The sequence below is a fragment of the Asparagus officinalis genome, chromosome 3, assembly GCF_001876935.1.
Source record: "Asparagus officinalis chromosome 3, Aspof.V1, whole genome shotgun sequence".
In the NCBI taxonomy this organism is placed as follows: domain Eukaryota; kingdom Viridiplantae; phylum Streptophyta; class Magnoliopsida; order Asparagales; family Asparagaceae; genus Asparagus; species Asparagus officinalis.
The window spans coordinates 59,699,597-59,723,530 of record NC_033796.1 but is presented as its reverse complement, the minus strand read 5'-3'; the positions used below and the strand labels follow the sequence as shown (position 1 = coordinate 59,723,530).

At 37.8% G+C, this 23,934-nt stretch overlaps 1 protein-coding gene across 4 annotated transcripts in view; it reads right to left on the bottom strand.

Annotated features, from left to right (window-relative positions):
* LOC109834207 (protein STRUBBELIG-RECEPTOR FAMILY 3-like) overlaps positions 4,820 to 23,934 on the bottom strand; it is a 19,762-nt gene continuing 647 nt past the window's right edge. The window contains exons 2-19 of one of the 4 annotated variants that reach the window (XM_020402168.1): positions 23,612 to 23,771; positions 20,301 to 20,430; positions 20,150 to 20,221; positions 19,889 to 19,954; positions 19,716 to 19,787; positions 19,549 to 19,620; positions 19,388 to 19,459; positions 19,235 to 19,300; positions 14,679 to 14,744; positions 14,035 to 14,432; positions 13,827 to 13,883; positions 13,376 to 13,752; positions 11,131 to 11,399; positions 10,912 to 11,050; positions 6,861 to 7,000; positions 6,593 to 6,749; positions 5,242 to 5,401; positions 4,820 to 5,171 (exon numbers count right to left, since the gene is read on the bottom strand). In XM_020402168.1, coding sequence (XP_020257757.1) covers positions 5,255 to 5,401; positions 6,593 to 6,749; positions 6,861 to 7,000; positions 10,912 to 11,050; positions 11,131 to 11,399; positions 13,376 to 13,752; positions 13,827 to 13,883; positions 14,035 to 14,432; positions 14,679 to 14,744; positions 19,235 to 19,300; positions 19,388 to 19,459; positions 19,549 to 19,620; positions 19,716 to 19,787; positions 19,889 to 19,954; positions 20,150 to 20,221; positions 20,301 to 20,430; positions 23,612 to 23,711 — 2,400 coding nt within the window. In that variant the 5' untranslated portion in view covers positions 23,712 to 23,771 and the 3' untranslated portion in view covers positions 4,820 to 5,171; positions 5,242 to 5,254. Of the gene's footprint in view, positions 5,402 to 6,592; positions 6,750 to 6,860; positions 7,001 to 10,911; positions 11,051 to 11,130; positions 11,400 to 13,375; positions 13,753 to 13,826; positions 13,884 to 14,034; positions 14,433 to 14,678; positions 14,745 to 19,234; positions 19,301 to 19,387; positions 19,460 to 19,548; positions 19,621 to 19,715; positions 19,788 to 19,888; positions 19,955 to 20,149; positions 20,222 to 20,295; positions 20,431 to 23,611; positions 23,772 to 23,934 lie in introns of those variants that run through there. The other 3 variants (XM_020402167.1, XM_020402169.1, XM_020402170.1) reach the window with 3 other exon arrangements.

The following is a 23,934-nucleotide window of genomic DNA, read 5'->3' as shown; positions in this document are numbered from 1 at the left end:
CAGTGTTCGAGCAGAGCCTCAAAAACGCAATCCTCACGTTGGGCAAGGGATCGGCTTTCTCGAAGATGCGCCCGTCGTATGGATCTTCTCCGTCTTCGAGCAACATTCTCTTTGGCTTGTTTCAAAGCCTTGGCAACGATATCATCGGCGTTTATAGAGTTCACCTCCTCCTCCATAGGCCGTTTGTTACCCGTAACACATCATGTTGACGCGGACATGGAACGTTCAACTCGTTGGACGAGTTCGTAGAGGCTAAGCCTGCTCCTTCGGCAGAGGGGCTGTTCGATGAGTCTTGGCTAAAGGAGAGGGCTTTCTTTGGCATTTTAGCAACAGTTGTGATCTTTTTGGAGATCTTGCGGATGTTGTGTCTAGCCTTGGGGCTAAGCGATCCAGAGGAGAGGGCTTCCTCGTACTTGGCTTGGTCAAACTCTATGATGAGAGTTTCGGCAGTCGTTCTCGTGAGATAGACATCGGATTGCGCTACCACTTCTTCATCAGAGAAGCTAGTCCCTAGCGGAGTCGCCATCTTTTGTTTGGTGGAAAATTTGTAGTAAATAAAATAAAAGAAAATTGACTTGTATTCTCTCGATCTTAATTATAATTTGAATTCTGATTACAAAAGAGAGAAGAACGATCTAGATTCTCTCCTTTGTTTAATTCTGGGTTCTTCACAGTAGCGATGGAGTACTTCCTTCGAATGCTCGCGTTGAATTTGCTCTCTGTTGACGATCCGACCGTCTTGTCTCGCGGGCACAATTAACTTGTGTGACAAGTTTGATGGAGAACTCTTAACGAGCTTAAGAACTCAGAGTGAGTTGAAACTCTGTGAAAAGAGTTGTTTGAACCGAAAATTCGGTTAATAGCCAAGTGGATTTGTTTGTTGCTGAAAGATGTTCCAAGATCAGATCTTCCTGTTGCCGACAATCCAAGAAGAATCAGTCGATGCTCTCTCTGTGAGAAATCCGATCTCTTCTTCACCCACCAATCTTCTAAAACCGAACCTCTTTCTCTGTTGAATTTTTTGAGGTTTTATAGGAGGATAAGGGTTGTAACTGCCCCCTTAATCTGCTCCTAAGTGGGCGTGATTTCCTCAAATCGTGGAAAAAACGGTTATGAAACCGTTTGACTCATGTTTGAATGAGTCAAACGCCCAAATCAGCGTTTCAGACCTTAACTCTGCGTCTTAGACTAGAGACGCGGAGTTGGATATCCGCTGGATGTTAAAAAACACGATGGCCACCCGCGTTTTGTTTGTTGAGGATTGGAAACGCGGGGGTCGCCTGCATTTCAAGAATTAAAACACGAAGATGAATTCCGCGTTTAGAAGAGGCTAGTTGACTTGTAACCTCTTCTGTAGAGCGTTGCAAGGACCATTGTTCAGTAATCTTTGCTTTAGCTGTTGTGGGGTATGGAAGTCGTCAGATCGTAACTCTCACAGTTGATTGTGAAGACCACTGAATAGAGTTTTCATCATTTGTTGAAAGTGTCGTTGAATTATAACTCTTCTCGATCTATGTGAAAAGTCTTTCATTTGTAGTTTTTTTGTTAACATGAAAGTCATCTGATTGTAACTTTCATCATTAAGATATGGAAGTCGTCGGATTGTAACTCTCATCATTAAAACTTGACGGAGATCAGCTATCTATTGTGATTTTTAGACAGCTACAATAGCTTCTTGAAAAACTCTCTCACGTGATTGACACTTATGAGAAGTTTATTGAAACATTCCAGAGATGCCTTTTTTACATGCGTGTTAACTAATAAATAATCAACTATTTTTCCTTTTGTTGAATAAATCTAAATACACTATTTAAAATCATTTAGATAATGTTTTCCTTTGGTAATTTTATTTGCAGGCATGTCAACTACTCAAAGATTTGAAAATATTAACTCTTTTTTCTTTTCTTTTCTTTTTGATAAATATGTGAACGATAAGATTCTATTGAAGGAATTTGTTGAAAATATGTCGTGGGTTTAGAGGATAGATTTGAAGCAGACGATATGCAAATTTAAAACTTGGTATAAAGAACCTATTTTAAAAACTCCATCTCTATTTGAGAGGAATATATCTGTTATTTATACATATGAGCTCTTTAAAAATTTTCAAGTAGAAGTTTTTAGAGTTTCCAAATGTCATGCAATGAAAGAGCAAGATGGGATTGTCGCAATTTATAGAGTTGAATATTTTGAAAAAAAAAAGAAGACTTTTTTGTGAGTTGGGATGCTAATAGAAAAAGAGTTTCTTGCATTTGTCATTCTTATGAGTGCAATGGTTTTCTTTGTCAAAATTCATTATGTGTGCCTCATCATTCTGGCGTGTTTCATCAGCAGATTAAGTAGAGTATCTCAAAGACCCAGCTGACAATGATACAAGATACAAGATAAACAACAAAAAGTTATTAATTGTAGACAAGGTCGTTATTGTTGATGCACAGATGATTAACAGTGGGGTTTAGGGCTTATGCTGAAGAGCTTAGGGTCCCTTGATCTCCTTTGATGGCTAATCCCCTAATAACATGTGCAATATGTTAGAGGACCAAAGTTGGGTTCTCCGGTGATTCCTCCGACGATCAAGTAAGTTCTAATCTGAAGTGGAGGAATGAACTAATATAGTTCTAAGTGTACAAAAATTGCATACCTTCGGTCAGTAGGCGATGTGCCTATTTATACTCAGCTGACAAGGGTATTCATATAATCTCGATCGAGTCCAAGCAGTTAGCTTACTCGGCTGATACTTTATAGTTGTCGACTACGGAGGAATGAGTCACTCCTATGATTAATGCAATGGTGACAATGGGAGTATGGTGCTGACAATCGATGAGTTATTAAGACTTTCGAGGAGGATGTAATCATGACATCGACCGTGCATTTAGTGTGATGGTAATTGGCTATCAGCGAGGGGTTCGAGAACGATTGTCTTTCGTTTTGACTCTGCAAGAGGGCCGAGAAGAAACAACTTTCATCTCGTCCCTTCAGAGAGATGAGGAGGGACACCTTTCGTCTCGGCCTCCGAGGGAGACGAGAGGGGATGCCTTTCGTCTCGGCCTTCGAGAAGTCGGTGTGCCCGAGTCGGTGTGTAGCATGCTTGAAAGACATGCCAGCCTGTTGATTCTGATTAACATTTGGTTATTTTTATAGCACAACACTGGTCCCTTTCACTCAAACTCGAGTGGCCAAGTCCGAGTGAAATTAAGCTATTGCGTTTTGTGGTTCTGAGGTTGATTTATAAGGGTTCACTGGTGAGTCACTTATGATGTGACATTTTTAACGTCAGAGAAGATCATGTGTTGGCATCGCCTTAGTTCCCGAGCAGAGATTGCGGGTCAGTCAAAGCGAAGAGTGCTTCGATTCTTGAGCGGTTGCCTCGAATTTTGAATTCCTTCCTAGCTGTCCATCAATGGTCGAGTTGACCATCATGATTTTTCCAATACCGACTTCTTCACCTATATACAACTGTTCTCAGATGGGGAAAGTTTACTTTCTTCTAAAACCCTCGAATCTACTTCTATAGTGAGTGATTGCTGACCATCTTTTGCACTTCCTTTGGTGATCATCAAATTAATGGCATCTTCATCTTTACTGGCTTGGAAAGAGGCTCGGATCAACTATCTCCAAAGGTTCCACTCAAAGGTATAGTCAACATAGCTGGAAACTTCCTATGACATAGTTTGACATCCCTCGGGCATTCACCTTATCAACGTCGACGCGTACGCAGGTGGTGTTTGACTACAATGGAATATTACTCTTGTGTATCTTAAGCATTCAGAGTATGGCTTGCATCTTCCACTCCACCTTTTTCTCTATCGCATCTTCCAAGCCTTAGGAGTTTCACCGTCGCAGATGAAGCCAAACTCTATCGATACTTTAGGGGGATTCGTGATCATCTGCGACAAGCTAGGTTTGAGCCGACTCCGAGAATTCTCGACCATCTCGTTAGTGTGAAGGTGAATCAGCAAGAGGGCCACTATTATCTCCAGATCTTAGGTGGCTATAAAATCATCTCCAATACCCCCGAATCTAATAAGACTAGAAGGAGATATTCGTATGGGTTTTTGGAGCCAATGCTATCTTCACCTGCCCCATGTTGGTCAAGATCAATAAGGATGTATTAAGGTTCCTTCTCTTCTTCTTTTCAGACCTCTCGGCTTGAGTAATGGAGTAATGGTAAAGCTTGACCTGACCAGTCGAGCTGCAATCTCGGCCGCATTGGCCTGTATCTTATTTCTTATCAACCCCCCCAGAAGGCCTCGAGCTCGCTGAGCATGATAGGCAGATCATGGAATATTCATGAGGTAATCATCGTCCTCATTCTACAAATTTTCCAGAGATCACTCTACAAATTCAGCCAACAGTTTTTTTTTTAAATAACACGGAGGAGTAAATGTCTGAAGAAATTTCTGGAAACAATTTTTAGGAGATGGAGGTTGACATCCAAACAACATATTTAAATAACCCTCAATTGCTGTTAGGCGAGGTGGTCGTTGAGGGCGTAAAAAAAAAAAATTTTATGGTCTCGGTCAATGAAGCGCATGCTACGCTAGACTTTATACAATCGGCTGAAGTCCTATATATTATTTATAAAGAAATCGGTAGGGTACCACGAAAATCTTTTTCCTTAATAAACAAGAAATAAATGAGCGAGACCACATCCATCAAATTATCTGTCCATCTATAAAATGGCCATGAAATCAGAAGCTGGATGCCGAGACGCTTCACCTGGAATCGCATAAATAAAAACCAACACAGAGGTAAGAGGCCCCATATAAATTCATTAACCTTTTCCTCATTTTTTCAACGAAGAGAATCATCACTTGAAGCTAAAAAAGTGCAGGCGCCCAGCCTACATTGGTGACCTTAAAATTCAGTCCCACATCAAAGAAAAATTAGGGCACGAGATGAACGATAAACAATTTACAGGGTTTATTATGCTTGTATTGACATGGATTGCTCTAACATACGCGCTCCGGGTACCAAGAAAGAATTGATACATACAAAATTTAAGGAGCCCCCAGACGGAACATAAAAACAAAACACCGTCAATCAAATTGAATGGATTAATTAAAACTAATTGATACAACTAAACAAATGAGCTTTCTACTCCTGTAAGCTTATACAGCGCGGGGATCTGCCTCGACAATTAGTAGCACCAGAGCAAGACCTTTTTCTGCCAACTGTCAGAGATTTGTTAGCGAAGGAGGGAAAGCATTAGGAAAATGCCTGATAATTCTCTCGCAAACTCACATATGTGCAACCATTAATCGGAATCTCGATCTCTTCTTTCTTGTCTTGTTCGTTGAGACTTGACATTGGAAGCTTCTGCTACCACCCTCTTGCTGTCCTCCACCATTTGATTAAGGTCTTGGACAACCTCTGATATAGGTGGCCTGAACTCGGGCCCGTGCTGAATTACAGAGTCACAAGTTAGCAGCTATCACAGATGAGATTCACATTGAAGCATGTCAGAGGATACACATTGAAGCATGTCAGAGTATACGCATTGAAGCATGTGAGAGTATCTCCAATCCAAATGCACACAACACAAAACGTTAATGCTTGAAAACTATGTAGCCTAAACACCCTCCACAGGAGTTCGGGGACTTCTGGATATATCTCATTCAAGACCTCCGCACTTGAATTCAAAAGATTTATAGAGTTCACGATTTGAAAATATAGGATCTAGATGGGAAGAGAAATCATTCTGTATTATTAGTAAACTTAGGTAACAGAGAGGAATTAAAGTTTGTGAACTAGTGGGTATAGGGGAGAAAACTTAGTGCAGGACTGCGCAGTTATGTTCTGCCAAAATGCATGATATGTTATGAAGTTGAATGGTCCACTCCATTTCAGGATTTACATGTTGTTATTAAAAGTTCTATGAACCAAAAATTATGCCTTTCCATTATTGGATATGAGTTGGTAGCTCATTTTGCTAAATAAGCTGCCAAAATTTAGGAGTGATGAGACGCCTTAACTCTAACATGAGCAAGAGATAGACTAGTCCTAGTCGAGACGTCCACATTGAACCTACTTTTGCACACACAAACACACACATACACACATAGGTAAAATGTAAATGAGGTGGCAACTTATTTTTCCAAATGGACTACTAAGAGCTCGACTAGTTGTGACATCCACCCGGCTAATCACATCGGAAGGTGTGATCTCACCACTTCTCTCTTGGTAGCTTATTTTGGTAAATGAGATGACAACTCATATAAGAGATGAGTATCCCATATACATTTGTGCATGTGGTAGCTCATTTTGTTAAATCAGGAAGCAGCTCATATCTAATATTATGTGTTTCAGCTCATATTCATCATCACATACACACAAACACGAACACATACTAGCTAAAGTATTTATGTGTTTTTCTAGCTAGTTGCTTTGACAAACTTCTAATTCGCTGTCAAACTATAGATTGTGAAAGAACAACTTTAAATATTTATCCACATTACTTTTGAAAATAAGTAACAATCATTAGGATAAATGTACAATGCTCTACTTCAATATTGTCCATGTGATCTTGGAGAAATTGCAGTTGAATCAGAATGCTATCTTTCAGCTGTGTGCACATGGAAAGACAAAGAAATACCTGAATACAGCGGCTAATAATGTCTGCAAACTGTGACAATGATTTCTTGGGGCATTTCCCACCAATTTGAGGGTCCACCATTCTAGATAAGTTGTTAATGTCGTGTAGTTGAGAACTAGCCCATCTCACTAGATGTTGCTCTGCCCGAGGACGTGAACTGCAGTTTATGTTTTAAGAAAGAAAATAAATAAATATGTGATGTATCTAACACAACTAGGAAAAACTAGTTGCTGAGATCTTCTATAAGGAATATAGGAACTCATGTTACCTGTCATAGGGTTCGCGCCCTGTAAGGAGTTCTAACATGACAACACCAAAGCTGTAAACATCACTCCGATCACTGTAAGACCCAGACTCATTAAACTCTGGAGCTTCATAACTAAATAATGCGCGCATTCGCCCTGACAACTGATATTAAAATGATATTAGCAGCAGTGATGCCTTGAATAGACATCTGCTTTTACTCGGAATTCAGAATATGGACTTTTTAGGCAGAGAAAAATAGTAAAGTTCATATGAAAAATAAATGTGTTTTCTGTACTTAATCATCAAACAATTTCATAATTTCCAATAATGCAATACATATGACAAGTTAATTAACTGCAACTTCAGATAGTAAAGTTAGTGTGAATAATAAATGTTTTTTTCTGTAGTTGATCATCAAACAATATCAAAATTTCTAATAATGTAATACACATGACAACTAAGTTAACTGTGAATCCAGAAAATTTGAGGCTTTTATTTTCATATCTAAATGGTTCCAAATCACTATTAAGTATGCTTCTCTTATAGATTTCTAAAAGTTTCTCTTGATTTGCTGGACCGTCAAATGAAACTTATACCTGATTTATTCCGTGCTATTGCAGCAGTCCCTTCCTAAATGATCTAAAAGTCATTTTATGCAGTCAATATTGCACTCAAACCAGCATGATTGAGAACCAGCTTGAAGAAGCACCCACATAAAACTTTATGTTGGCGCAGAATTTAGTTATTTGGATCAAATCAGCTCAATAATAAAATTAAAACTCATATTTGGAACCTTTAAATAAAAAAATCCCTAAAAATCGATTCCACCCTATTTCAGCCTCGTCCCCTGACAGAAAACCCTCTATCTCTCAATGTGTTCTGGTTTCTAAACATTCATGATGCTTGCTCAATACTCAATTTCTCATTTGTAGTTCTTTGCTAATTACATTTATGTTTTCACATGGGATTTTTTAAACATTTTATTATATTAAAAAAATTCAAATGCACATCATTCTGCATACTCCATTTAGCCAGCGCATAATATGATTGTACACTGTTCTCAACAAACACATACTAAAACTATGATTTATAACATTTACTCTCCTACTTTATAAATCCAGCTACATAAAAAAGAAACGCCACTGCTCCTCCTCACGAGAAAAACCCACAAAGAACGGAACAATAACCTCACTTAGCCTCGTATAGCTCACATATTGTCATACAATATAATCTGATTGTTCTAATTTGAACTATTCTACTGACTCGATAATGTTTTCCACTTTTTATCCACAGAAAAGGAAACTCAGCTAACAAAACACATAAGAAAACCGTGTTATTAGTCAAATATAAGCTGTTACAAAGTTCTATGATTTTTAATAATTAATCAACATTAATTTTAAACATAAAAGTGGCATTTAATTGACTTTCCATCCAAACGATTCAGGGACCTTACGAGCATGTCAAAGTATTAGCAAGTACATCATGATGTTGCTAACTAATACTTCAACAACTAAATGTTTGATTTTATGAGTGATTTATAGTATCAAATGAAATTGCAAAATATTGCATTGTACACAGACTAGCAAGTATGCAGACTACATGAGACAAGACATTTTTCTAGTAAGGGGTTTTTTCCTGAAAACCACCGTTTACTTAGGGTCAATTTACATAAACCACATTATATTTCCAATTTATACCTAAACCATCTATAAAGTAGTTTTTCTTCGATCAACCATCTATGTTTTTCTTCCCGATCAATCATCTGACCTTGCTATTAAAAATTTTCTAAAATTCTAACAATACCTTCACTTAATCTCACATGGAAAGCTTACAGAGCATCAGCAAGAGAGGTCATGTGCTTCACACGTGAGATCAAGTGAGCTATTGTTTGATTTCAGATGAATTTTAGCAGCAAAGTTGGGTCATGTAGTTGACTGGAAGACAAACTAATTTTATAGGTGGTTTAGCAGTCTAGGTATAAATTGGAAATAATAAGGTGGTTTACATAAATTGACCCTAAATATAAGGTAGTTTCTAATTAAAAAAATCCTTCTAGTAAGTTTTATGCCCATATATCCTATTAATTCAAGGAAAGTGGAGAATTAAATCACAAATTTGCTAGGAGATGCAAAAGTATGGTGTTATCCTGACAAACCATGTGATTTCTTAACTTAGAAATTGCACGTGCAAACACAAGTCCAACCGACATTAAAAATTAATTATTCTAATTTTTATATAAAAATGTTCACTTTAATAGGTTAGAGTACCATATTCTAGGATCTCTTTATGATAGTTGTTCATTTAATACGCAATATTATATCTTACCTTATTTAAAATTGACTATGATATTTATTTCAATTTGAGAAATAACGTCATTTTCATAGATACGTCATTAAGAAGAGACTTTTTTCATATTTCGTCTTCAAATTATTTTATTTAATTATTTTTAAGCTAAGTATTTAGATATATACTTTCCATAATATTTATATTGGTATGTATTGAAATTCTAATTGTTTTTATTGTATTTATTTACATGGAAAAGAATTTTATCATTTCATAGTTATATCTTCTTACAATATAATGTAATAATGTAATAGATAATTAGCTAATAAATGCTAGATATTATTAGTATTTAGATCTAGCAGATGTTATAAGATATTATGTGATATTGTGAGATGTGATTAGATATGATTTTATCTCATACATATTTTGTAATATCCTCCTAATCTCTATTTAAGAGAGATTGGGTTTAGGTGAATAAAAAATCTTTTTTTCTCTTTCTTTACATGGTATCAGAGTCTACTCGATCCTAGCAACTTCTCCGATCTTTCTAAATTTCGTAGTTGTTGAGGGCTTTGCATGGCCTTTATGCTCCCCTCGGCGGCTACGATAATATTTTTGATAGCATCGATGGCTTCAACAACATCAATAATAACTTTAGCATCATCGTTTTCTAGATCTTATCAAACACCCTCCACAAAATAACCTTTTAAAAAAAATTGGCACCTATCACTCACGCGATGAACACTATCGAAGTTGTTGCTCATGGATGAACAGTAATTTCTGTTACTATTCACTATTCAGCATATAGTTATTTGCAATGACAATGTTCTCTTTTGACGTTGCCTCTACTGGCTGACCCGCTTAGGATTTCTCTCTACTGGCCACCTACAATTTCTCTCTACTGGTTGACCCACCTAGTGTATTTATTGGCTAACTAGCCTAGAGTTACTACCGGCTTCAAGTATTTCGGATAAAGATGACATTACGAAGCTCTTGCAACTAGTTGTTTAATTTTTATTTGTAACAAGCTAAACATATACAGTATATATGCTCCAGCTTGAGAGGGAGTATTAGATATTATTAGTATTTAGCAGATATTATGAAATGTGATTAGATATGATTTTATCTTATACTTATTTTGTAATATCCTCCTAATCTCTATTGAAGAAAGGTTAGGGTTGGATGAATAAAAAATATTTTGTGTTTTCTATTTCTCTACAGTAAACTCTATGATACGCTTTAGAAAGTTCTAGAAATAAAAAAAGAGAAAAGTAAACAAAATAAAACTTGTGAAATGATCAAATTGTCCTCATGTCTTTATTGAGATAAAGGATAACCTTTGTATATCCTTAAAACTTTTTTTTACCCTCACTATGTTTTTAATATAGTACTACAGATATCCAATAATGTTTACTGTTAATACCAAAATAAAATGTCTGGAAGGTATCTTCTCAAATGCATTTGTGGTAACAAGAGCCGTGCAATTCCAGACCATTGATTAATCAAACAACCGTACTATTAAGGCATCTGAACTTTCCAATACAAGGATGGTGATCAACATATCCGATTTGCAGATTTTTAAGGCCTTGTTCAACTATTTTGCATTCTAAATGACATACAGAAAGTCTTGATTAAGCAGAGCAGCATAACACTCACTACATAATATTTCTTAACCCAGGCAAACTCGCAAGTTTAAAGCAAACAACTATTTATATAGAAGGATTTGCAATGAAGAGGCTTAATAACAATATTTTCAACAAAAAACATACTATGATGTTGCATTGAGCTACCTGAGTCACAGAACTGGATGACAACAATGGAGCCAGGCCACAATCAGAAACACGTACTGTAAACTTATCGTTAATAAGAATATTATTGGGCCCAAATTCCTGATGTACAGTAGGGGGTTGACAGACCTCATGGAGATACCTTCAGAAATCAGAAAGCAACATATAAGCATGCGGAATAATTTCACTAGAAAATTGATAAACTAAAAGAGCTCAACTTACTCTAAAGCTCTTGCTGCACCAAGGGCTACTTGAAGACGAGCATTCCATGACAGCTTTTCCCTAAGATCATCTTCATAGTGGAGAACATCATGTAAAGTTTTTCTACTGAAGAAGTTATAGACAAGTAACCGCTGCCCAAATTCCGCACAATAACCCACAAGCTCGACAATGTTAGGATGTCTCAGTTCAGAGATGCTCAAGACCAGCTCCAGAAATTCATCTACTGATATTTTTGAGTTTACATTATCAAGCTTCATAACTGTCAATAGCTGCAACATAAACATAGAGATCAGACTGTCAATAGCTGCAACATAAACATAGAAATCAGACTAATGTACAGCCTATGCCACTATTTCTATCAGTACACAAAACATCATGAAACACGCATAAAGTACTGCAGATATCTGCAGTGTGTATGCGCATAGTACAAAGGATATTGGATACTTTTGGTTCTGAAAACAGATTTTAGGATATTTATTTAAGAACTATGTGGCGATAATTGACATAAAACTTCAAAAGAATATTGCAAAAGAATATAATTGTGCTTCGTCAAGTATTGGAAGTTGGAAGTGGAACAAGAATTTCACCTCAAAAGATGTACGCCTTTCACATGCATGGCAACGAAACAGGTGGAAGGATCAGAAGGTTGCAATATAATGTCATCATGTAAAACACTTTAGATTATGTCAGAGGAGATGTATAATCATCTCTACTAATTGAAAGTTTGAAACAAGGAATATGAACCCTACATTGATGAATAAGAAAAGTATTTTATTGTATAAGTCCAAGGTCTATAATCAGTGTAATTTTTATTAAACTAATCAAAAGGTGCCATATTATAAAAATTAATCTTGAAGATGCTGCCTCGTGTCAGACAATCTATATATACACACACATGAAAGTTAATGCAAGATGAATAGTGCTTATGAATAGTACCTCCCATTAACTTTAGTGTATAGGTATGATTAAAAAATGACGGTTTGTTTTACACATAAAATCAAAGTTTCACCTTTATTTAATTTTAAACTCACCCACTTCTAAAATCACTCTCATACCCAAAATACGTAATCTTATTATTTTCAAATCCACTTTGTATTTTCTGAAGTTTGGTATGCAATGTAAGTTGTATTATTTTGCATACTTGCCATATTTTCGTTCCGAGCGGTTAGGTACACAGTGTATTTTTAAACCAAATGTTTAAACCATTATTTTTTGGCTTTTTTTTAAACTAATGTCATGACATCGTAAACTGCATATGGGCCTTTTGACTGCAAACTCAATTTTTTACCCCATTTATTTTTAAGAAAAAATTGTTATTTAGGAAAACAAGGACAAAATTGGTCATTGATAGTGACATGACTACTTCTCATCTACAGATTTAAAGTTGTCCACTTGAAAATGGTTCCCACTTGATTACTCACCAATTAGATGTGCAGATGAGAAGTGGTCACCTCACTACCAAAGGACCAAATTTAGTCCTTGGTACCAAGGATACCCATGTGACTCTATTTTCGAGCTCACTCATTTCATATCACTTCATCAAAGGGCTTACAATGTTAAACCAACCCCCCCCCCACCAAAAAAAAAAGAAAAAAGAAATTATTCTTAACCACCCACCTCAAAATCACTCTTTGACCCAACCACCGAATTTTGGAACTCACTTGTACCTTAGTGGTTTGTTATATGATGTAAATTGTTGCATTTTGCCATAACTATTTATATTGTTATTCTAAGTGGTAATATATTTTGTGTATTTTTATATCAAATGTTTAAACTTATTATGTTCTTGCTTTTTCACACTTATGACATATCACAAATGGTAGATGGATTTCTTGTCTATGAACCCACATTTTTATCCGTACTTTTTTAAAAAACCCACCCACTTCCAATAGGGGCTTTGACTTATAAACCCAAAGCCCCCACCCAAAAAAAAAGGAAAAAAAAAGAAAAAAATCTAAACCCACCTACTTTCAAAATCACTCTTTGACCCAAAATACTCCACTGAATTACTTTCATATTCACTTTGTATTTTAGCATTTTGGTATATAGTGAAAATTACCCTTTTTGTTGTAAATAATCATCTTAAGCAAAAGTTTTCAAATAAACAGCAAGCAGTTATTGCTAAGGAAACCTTACAATACATACACTAGGCTTGACTTTCATTGTGCAGTGGGAGAAGGTATAAAGAAAATCAGGATTTATGATCACAATCAAAATCAAATATGTTCAAGATGGAAGGTCATACCTTTCCATCGGGAAGCTCGGCCAGAAATACTTTGCCCAATCTACCATCTCTGATCAAGTTTTCTTCACTGAAACTATTTGTATATTGCTGAAGGGATGCAACAGAATAGGAGGCCACAGATGGCAGGGTGTTTGCAGTTGCAGGAGAAGCTGTTAGCGTAATTGGTTCTGAAGGGGGAATGCGGTTTACAATGACCTTCTCAACCAGAGGTGGAGGTGGAGGGGGAGGGGGTATCGAAAGTATTTCTGAATCTGTCCTGTCAATAAAATGTTCCTTCTTCTTCTCAGGGGGACGAGGGGGCACTTGAAGTATTTCTGAGTCTCTCCTATCTATCAAATGGTCCTTTTTCTTATTCTCGGGGACTACCACTGGAACTGCTAAAAATTTCAGATTGACTTTAGTCAAACAAGTAAGTAATTAGAGTGATTACAGAAGTCTGCAGTAACTTTACCTGCACCTCCCATATCAATTTTGTGTTCATTATTCTGTTCCTCAGATGCGTTCTGAACTGTTTAAAAAAATGCAGATGCTATTTATGAGGATAAATAAACCACATGCTGTGTAATTTCTAGATAGGTATACCTTTTTAAAAAAGAGAGAGAAGAACATCAATCAGTGAAAATGTCTATCCATTGTTTGACCAGTGGTAAGATGTTTACCTTTATTGACATTTGTATTTGGCTTTGTGGGGCGCTCATAGCTTCTAGGTTCCTTGGGCCTTTCGCGTGAAATTACCTCTGTCCTCGTAGAAGTTTCTGGATGTCTCGATTTTTTTTCTTGGTATTTTGATATACAAAAGATAACCGTTAGCACTATAACGATTAGAGATATCACCCCAACTAGAACAAACGCAAAGATTTTTATTGTGGATAAAGTTCCATTTTTTCCATTATGGCTCTTCTGAGAGGGTGGTGCCTGCGAAGAGTTTGATGATGCAGATTTAGGAGGAGAAGCTCTTGGGAAAAATGGCGGTGGTAATCCTGATGGTGGCACTCTTGGCACTGGTGACGGAGCAATACCAGTACTGTTAGTACTGTTAAATGGGTTCCCATCCTTTCTGCACAGCATTCATTAATCAATTATTCATTCTCAGAGGCAACATCTTCATGCAACTGGCTATATTACTATATGTAAATTCCAACTAGTGCTAAGACGGTAGGGAAAAAACATTCAACATTTCATATTCCTTCTCTTTCTTGAGGAAAAAACTTTTCAACATTTCTGTAAAATATCTCTCGCATTATCCCATCAGGAAGTCCAAGCACAAATAAAATAAGCACAGCTAAGTTATTATGAGACTTACTTGAAATTTGGAATGCTCATCAGCTTCTCTGGTATAGGTCCAGAAAATAGATTATTTTCTATATTCCTGTCCAACGAAAGAAAACAATTAAAAGAAACCAAATAAAATATTATAAAGGAATTTTTGTATCAACATCGTCCAAAACATATGGGGAACTATTTTATGGTAACCTGGAAAACAACACCAATGGCATGGGAACGACAATTTTAAATATAATAACTCATGCTGAGTCATGTACCCATTAATTTGAAAGTTAAACATTTTCTATGACTCTCAAATACTTAATTGCTAAACGCTATAAATTAGAAGAAAAAAATGGGGGTGAGATTTTCCAAATGAGGGATGAGCTTTTAGATTTGTTCACTATAATGAGCTATTGCCTTGTCTCATGTTAATAAATGGATATTCGTGGATGAATAGGAAAAGTAGTGGCAAATCCTATAGGAAAAAAGACAGCTATCTGCAAGACAGAAAGGAGCTCCACATTGTTGTAACAATACGTTGAAAAATAAGAGCAATATCTGTTGTGCGCAGCGCGGAAGCGTTCGATTCACACACAACCCAAACAAGAGAGATCACAATCAAAATCAACTGTTGTGCGCAGCGCGGAAGCGTTCGATTCACACACAACCCAAACAAGAGAGATCACAATCAAAATCAACAAGCACAATCACCAATAACAAGAGATTTACGTGGTTCGGCAAGTTGCCTACGTCCACGGGGCAAGGAGGGGGAAGATTTTACTACTAGAAATTAAGGGAATACAAATAGAGTTACAATCTCTCAGACCAAACCCTAAAACAAAGCTCTTGATCTCTCCAAAGCTCTCCCACAAACTTGGATGCAACTACTCTCTCAAAAAGACTGCTCAAAATCGTCCTTTCAATACCCTAACAAATCAGGTTTAGGTATATATAGAACTTACAAAACGAACCGGGTCGAAAACCTGAAAAAACTGATATCCGCTTCGTCGGTCGACCGGCCCGGTCGACCGCGATCAATTCCGGTCGACCGGCCCGGTCGACCGATCACCATCCACATCGGCGAATGTTTCCACCAAAAACTGAGCCGACACCAATCATCCAATAGTTCCTCAACAAATTCAAGAACAATACTCGAGCTGAAACGCGATCTCCCCCCATCTGAGACAACTGATCAAACCGGCTGCATCTGAAAGATTGCATACGTATCCTCTTGCCCAAGGAATCAAGCCGAACGTAGTTCACCCAAATGGCCTCCAAAGATCCTCAAACAAATAGAAAAGTCTGCAACTCTTCCCCAATATCGCCAACGGATCTACAACTGATAGCGGCCCCAAACTGATACAAAACAAACACCTCCATCTGAGGTGAACCAATGGCCATATCCAGACTACATCCATCAGCTATACTCGAATCAATCATCCTATCATCTGCATCCAAATCAACATGATTCCCAATCTGTGTCACATCAGCTGGAATCCCAAATAATGCAGTATGATCTGGAGTTTCCACCCAATGTGGAGTAGCATCACTCTCCACCCGCTGCGATGTCCCAATGATCTGATCACCACTCTCCACCTGCTGAGAGTCAAACGTGACATATCTGCTCAGAACAAAGTCAGAAGCTCCCAAACGATAATCAAATGAGCCTCCGTATCCCAAACGCGCTATCGGATCGAATCTCACATCCACGATGTGACCAAGTGCTGGGTAGCCAAACATCCGACGCAACCCAAAATCTGAAGCAGCTCCACCAGATCCCATATCTCTACATGCAGCAGTCGGCAACCTATACATAAGACGGCACAAACATGTCGTAGCCTGCACACCAATGCCAAAGCTCGACATCAACCGCCGATCCTCCTCCAGAAAGGAACAGCTCCCCACATCTGCTATCTCACCTCGTCGCCTCAAAGTTTCCATACCAATGAAGTGTCTCCTATTGCCGTGAGCTCGGCACAAACGCAAGAAAGAACCCCTACCATAATCAGAACATCGGGTTACCTTTCTACCAACACACTTCCTATATCTGTTGCGGGCTTCTAGGACTTCATACCAACGGGACTTGGTTGCAACCCACCAATGCCTAGAATAATCCCCAACTTCAGAAACCGCATACCTATTACCTCCCAATGATGCTCCCTTGGAAGGCCCCCGAATGCCTGAATGAACACCCCTCAGAAGACCCCTCGACTGATGGATAGAAGTGCCAAACTCCACCTCGGTCTTCTTGCTCATACCAATGGGTTCACAGGACTTCATATTGCAGGTCAAAACACTCCTTAACAACCTATGCACGGTATTACCAATCAAATAACCCAGCATCAAACAACGCCACAGTCTAGCCGAATCTGATGAAGTCGTCATCTCCCTATCAATAGCCGTGCTATCATAATCATGGACCCCAATGTGACCTTCAAACGTACATCCTCTAAGGTCACTTTATAGCCTGCTGCCTCCAAAGCTCCTAGTGAAATGATGTTCTTCGACAACTGTGGAACGAACCTCACTCCTTCCAACTCCTGAATCACTCCGTCATACATCCGAATACGAACTGTACCAATACCACCAATAGAGCATGCATGTCCATTACCCATGAGCACAACATCTTCTCTTTCCAACTCCTGAAAGCTGGAGAACCAATCTCTCCTAGGGCAAACATGGTATGAAGCACCCGAATCCAACATCCATTCTGTAGAGTTGGCAACACAAACTGACGGCAGTGCAGACAATGAATAGCCCGAAGAATCCGAATCTGAATTGTTGCCACTAGTCTTGACAACATTCACCTCTGGAACTTGTACAGCTTTTCCCTTATTCTTCTCGGCTTGATCTAACTTTGGGCATTCGGCTTTCCAATGTCCATCTTCTTTACAAAAGGCACACTGATTCCTACGAACCCCACGATGTGCACCTCTAGACTGTGACCTCCTACTTCGGTTTGAACCATGGCCATGAACTACTAATGCATCTCCCGATGCCTTCTCGGAGGACTCATCAACACTCTTCCTCAACTCATAATTCACCAACGCTGAGGTCACCTCCTTGTAACTAACAGTAGTTCTTCCATTAATCATAGTTAGGACAAACGTACCATAATCATCTTCGAGCAATGAGCACAGAAGTAGCATCGCCTTGTCTTCGTCCTCAACCATGATATCCACATTAGCCATGTCTGAAAGTAGCTTTGTGAAGTTGTTAACATGCTCCCTAATGGAAACTCCCCTCTTCATCTTGAACTGATAAAACCTCTTCTTCAAGTGAAGCCGATTCTCAATGCTCTTAGTAAGATACTTTTCATTGAGTGTTTCCCACATATTCTTCACCGAAGTCTCGTTCATCACGTCATAAATAAGATCCGGCGTCAAGCATGACCGAATAACTCCACACGCCCTACTATTCATCTTCTTCCAAACCTTAGCTTCCATCTCGGCAGGTTTCTCTTGTAACTCAAGAGTCTCCTCCAAATTCTGAGCGTCCAAGGCGTCCATCACCTGACACCTCCACAATCCGAAATTAATCTTGCCGTCGAACTTCGGAACATCAATCTTCATGTTATTGATGCTCAAACTATGTATCGTCTTCGTAAGAGACGATCCCGATGTGCTTGTTTCACCCATATTGTCGATCTAATCTTCAAATAAGAATCCTTCAGCGAATCCTTCAAACAAGCTCCCAAGTCCAACCCGGAGCTCTGATACCACTTGTTGTGCGCAGCGGAAATTTCGGCAGCACTTCGGCAGCACAACAAGAGAGATTAGATCGATAAGAATTCTCGTCTCACCAAGGAAACAAGAATCTGAAGCGGATATCTCAACCAAGTGAGATATCGGCTCTTCCTCTCATCAGTTCTAGGACTGACCTGTCGAGGGATCCTACAAGCTATTACAAATCACAGCAAGAACACAACTTTTACGTGGTTCGGCAAATAGCCTACGTCCACGGGGCAAGGAGGGGGAGATCTACTAATAGAGGGAGAGATACAACTGGGTTTACAATCTCACAATCTGACCGGGCCGGTCGACCGACCTCCTTCCAGACGCACAGGAAGCCTTGTGCACGAATGCGGTCGACCGGACCGGTCGACCGCCGCCTGGTTTGACTGATTCTTCTGAGTTTCTGTAATTTCTTCAATATCTACATTATCTTCCCCATGTGTTCATACGGTTTGCTTCATCCTACAACATTTAGTTTTCAGTATGTCTTGCAGGAAAACCTGGATTGAATAAGAAAGTAACTGTATATTTTTTTAGCATTCCTTGATTGGATATAGAACGGTTTTGCTTGAATGAGGTTAAAAGTAGAGAGAAGCAAGGTATGGTTTATTCATGTGAATTCACACATTACACTTTTTCTGAAACTTCTTCAGATTACTTTTCAACAATGCATGGAGGAAAACAGTTTTTGCAAAAAAATATCAATTTGTAAGTATCACATATTTCAAATTAATGTAAAATTTGAGGTTCATATGCCTCTACAAATAAGTGATCCAAATGACTTTTTCCAGAGAATTCCATCTATTGAAATACTGAAAGGAAAAGGAGAGAGAAAAGGTTGGGAGAACATGGGACATACAAATCTTTAATGGGAAGGTCTTGCAAAACATCAAGTGTCCCAGAGAACTGATTATTTTGTATGTGCCTGCAAAAAAAGAAGCTCATTTAACTCATAGATGCCAAAGAACATATACACAACGATTAGAGATATGCATAAAAGAAATAAACTCACAAGGTAGTCAAAGATGACAAGTTCTCCATGGATGGTGGAAGCTGGCCGCTCAAATTGTTAGAAGACAGATCACTGATTAGAGACGAACTTCAAATGTCAAGGACGGAATACTGAACAGGAGCGAGGAAAAGAAGTTAAATTTAAAGGGAAGATCCACTCACAAGTTTATTAGACCAGTGAGAGACTGGAAAGCATCTGGCAAATCACCACTTAAATGATTAACGTTCACTGACCTACCAAAAACAAAATATAGGAAGATGACAAAGAAGTTGTAATTACTCCTCACAAATAAAGGAAAGGCATATAAAGATTATTAACATGATCTTACATGTCTGACAGAAGTGTTAGCTTGGACAGAGAACTTGGGATGCTTCCTGTCAATTGGTTAGCCGAGAGAAAACTGCCACAGGCAAACAGAACTATAATGAATCAAAAGTGACTACACCCCAGGAAAAAAAGATAGAAATTGCTACAAGGTTTTCCAATTTTCCAAAAACGTACAATGTCTTCAGTGTAAGAGGAAGATTCTCCGGGATAGTTCCACCAATGTTATTATTGCTAAGATCTCTATTACACATTAAACAAAGGAGCTGTCACTGAAAGCTTTCATGATTATGTAATCAGTTATTACAAAGCAACATGAACTAATATGTAGTTAAGAATCTCCAATATACCATAACCAGAAAACAGCATGATTCTTGAGACAATAGTGTCAGTAAATTACAAGCCTGAAAGGTGGAAGTTCACAATGCCGCTACTTACATTGTGGTTATTGAAGTAAAATTCCCCAATGCATCACCCAATTCTCCTCCCAGGTTTGCACCATTGATAGTTCTATCAGAAGAATATACATCAGCAGGCATGATTACAGAACTGCTCAAGGAAAGATAAACTGGCCAGGCAATTACCGTACATTGCAGTTATATTTGATTCAGTACATTGCACCCCTTGCCAGGCCTCCAAGCAAGGATCTCCTCCGCTTTGTACCCATCCAGGAAGCAATGGGGTTCCCAAAGCAGCATATAAGATATTTATAGCATGCACTGAGAGAAAATCAAGTTTAGGATAAATTATCTTCCAACAAAATAAAAAGACTTCAAGAAATATGATATGACATCTTCCAACGTTAAAAGCAATCCCTTCGAATGCTCATTCAAAGAAAAAACTGAAGCTTCCAACAAGTGATTAATCTGAAACAATAGCTTATAGAAAAATATTTCTTAATTACTGCAGTCTAAAGTGACATAAGTGTGCACATACATACAGAGGTCAGAACTGAAACATTTCTTCCTATAGCAGAAAAGTGACAATTTCCACCATTAGGTTAGAAAATCAGAATTGCCCATGTAGATCTCCACAACCCAAAACTTAGATACACCAAAAAGTTTCTGTTATTTGATCACTCATTGAATAGTTGCAAATTTAACTATTACATTTAACTATTTTACAGCGATAGCACATTTGCTACCTATAAATGTATGAGCAACGAGTATGGAAATGATAAGAACTTGAGTACATCTAAGTTTTAGGAATGGCGATCAAAAGAAACATGTTGGAAACTTGGAATCCAATCAGAGAGCGAAGAGTTTAATTTTGACAAACGACAGGAGGAAATCCTTATGGCAGCTAATACCATATACACAGCAAGGAGGGAGGAAGGGTGCGCGCGGGGGAGGGCGGGATCACAGTTATATGATTTGACTTTTGATGCCATCAATGGAAAGTTTATGAGCATGTTTGGCAGCTTTGGACTATAATCCTCTCGGCTAGATTATAATTCAAGTGGATTACAAGCCAAACTATTTGATAAATTTAGTGGACTACGTTCCATTTTCAATAGTAGTGTTTGGCAATTGGGCGGCATATAAGCCATCATTGTCATGAAAATTATCAAAAAATATCCATTGGGTTGGAGAAAGACAAATGGGGCTTAGAATTTTCTGAAAATATGAGGGATATATCGGTCTTTACTTGTCAAATCTTTTGGCTTATAAGACACACAAAAAAGCTGGGTTAGCCATTTGCCAAACATGTCAAAGTGACTTATAAGCCATTTTGACCACTTACCAAACATACTCTATGTTAGAGCACCAAAAATTTAAGAATACATCAATTTAAATATTAATAGACCACAAAATATATAATTTAAAGATTTTTTGTGTATGGATTAACAACAAACAAATTTGAGGGGTTTAAAATAGTATGTTGAACCAAATTTACAAACTCATGATATGAATCTTCAAATTTAAGAAGTCAATTCCTCTAGATCAAAATAATGCAATACCCTTATGCACCAAATTTGGTTGCACTTTGAATCTTTTAGACCGTGGGACCATTCATTAGTCTATATCATAGGCTAATGAGTAGTCTATGATATTTGCCTTTAAGGCATGTGGATAAAACAAAAGACATCATCAATATACCACTTTTTATCATTTGATAGTAGTTAGCTTACATTCATCAATGTGTACAGGGTATGAAGATCAACAGCAATGGAAGCAAATATAGAGGAAACTTTGTATTTTGGTCATCATAATAGAGTATTTTGGTCATCGTAATAGAAAATTTTCTTCTAGTGAAAGCTAACGCCTCCTCCCTCCCTGTATCACTTATTGTTCCTTATTTGTTATCATCCAATCAAATGGATAAGCCTGTGGGCCGCGTGAGTGTGAGTATTAATTAATATTTACGAGGTGGCAAGTCATTTTGTAAAATGATCTGCCAAATAGCAAGCAGTGAGACCAACCATGTTTCTTATTGGATTTGACTAGTAGAATGGACCTTACCACTTTTGAACTATTGGTGGTGCGTTTTGCTAAATTAGTTGCCAGAACACAAATATTGTTTGCTAGTATACATATGTTACCTTCATCACAAGAACATTTGCTAGAAATCCAAAAGAACTCGCCTAATGGATGTATACATCATTCGTCTTGATTAACATATCCACATTAGTCTATAAACAAGAGGCTATATGATTCAGAAATTTCATTCATGTTAAAAGTTAGACGAAAATTCCATGTTATTTCAGCAGCAGAAAGTAGATAGTATTTGATTCATGTATAAATTGTTTTCATACTTCTTTAATTTTTACATATATTATTTTCGATGTGCAGATCATGACTACCAGTGAAGATCACCCACTCTTAGTTGAGCTTTCATAATGTTTATTTTGATAATTAATTCTCATTTGAAGGTCTATCTTCCCAACGATGCTTATAATGAAGTTATTACTTTGCAGCAAGAAGGGTCAAAGAGGATATTGAGCTGAAATTTGACCACAATTTGATACTGAAGCATAATCAACCGAAAACATATCCTAACTAGACACTCTTGAACCCATAAACTGAACAATAAGCTTTTGAATTTTCTAATGACAAATTATCTAGCCACGATGCCAAAGGTCCTGGTCCTTGTAAAAAGACAGAAGAAAAAGGCTCCAGTCTTGAACTAAGAACTTATGACAACTGATCTAACTAAGAAAATAAATCCATTATAGATCTAGTAGAAGGAAAAGCAAAAAAAATCCTATATCAACATAATTAGTTCATCTCAATCTAACTATCCCTGAATTTATTCACAACATCCGGCATCATTCTCCTAAAGAATTTATCTTGAGCTAGGCTCTTTTATATTTTTTAAGAACCCTAGTTCAAAAGTTTAATAATAACTCATTAATATTTTCCATGGTCAGGAGGCACTGTACTGTGCATTCTTCACACACCTCAATCGACATTCTTTTGCCAATCACGCAATCAGAAGAATAACAGTTATGGAAAACAAGTTAATTAGACTTTTTCAAGCGCACAAGGGAGCAACTGTCAATAGGTATGAGAATGACTCCCATGACGAGGTTGCCATGAGCTGAACTAGACCCGCTACGAAAACCACCAGTTTGGCAAAGTTAGCATGCAGGCATCAGATAAACAGCAGGTAAGCCTTGCCTCTCCTCCGTGCATAGGTCAACTTTCTTTTCAGTAGGATATACTGAAACAAATGATTTGGAAACACGTTTTTCAAAAGTTTGCACTGGGGTTCCACATTTGTATTTAAAATATGTAGCAAACATGTTAGATAATAAATAATCTCACGTAGCAGGCACGTAGCGATGAATGACACTTTCGAAATGGCATTAATAGCAGATTAGTATGATGAAAGCTTTTCTTTCGTTACAAAATGCTAGACTCGTTTGCAAAAAGAACAAGCAGGTGTACCAGAGCATACCGTCTTGTTCGTTAGTAAATCCCTCACAGAATGACACGGCGAAAATCGCCACCAGACCGAACACAGCTGCTGATAAGAAGCTCAATCTCGCCTCATTCATTGTCGAAAGCGCTCCAATTACAACCAAGGAAAAAAAAAATTCAAATCACCCAATCGTTTTCTGAGACAACAAGAGAGAACAACCATGATTAAGATATAAAATCCGACGCATCTAACCACAGGGAGCAAAGATGTGGCTGCAAATGTGTAAATAATCCATCAAAAAGAACTTTTGGAGCAAAAGTATCACGCGCCTAACATCCACCCTCTTTATTGCATAACAC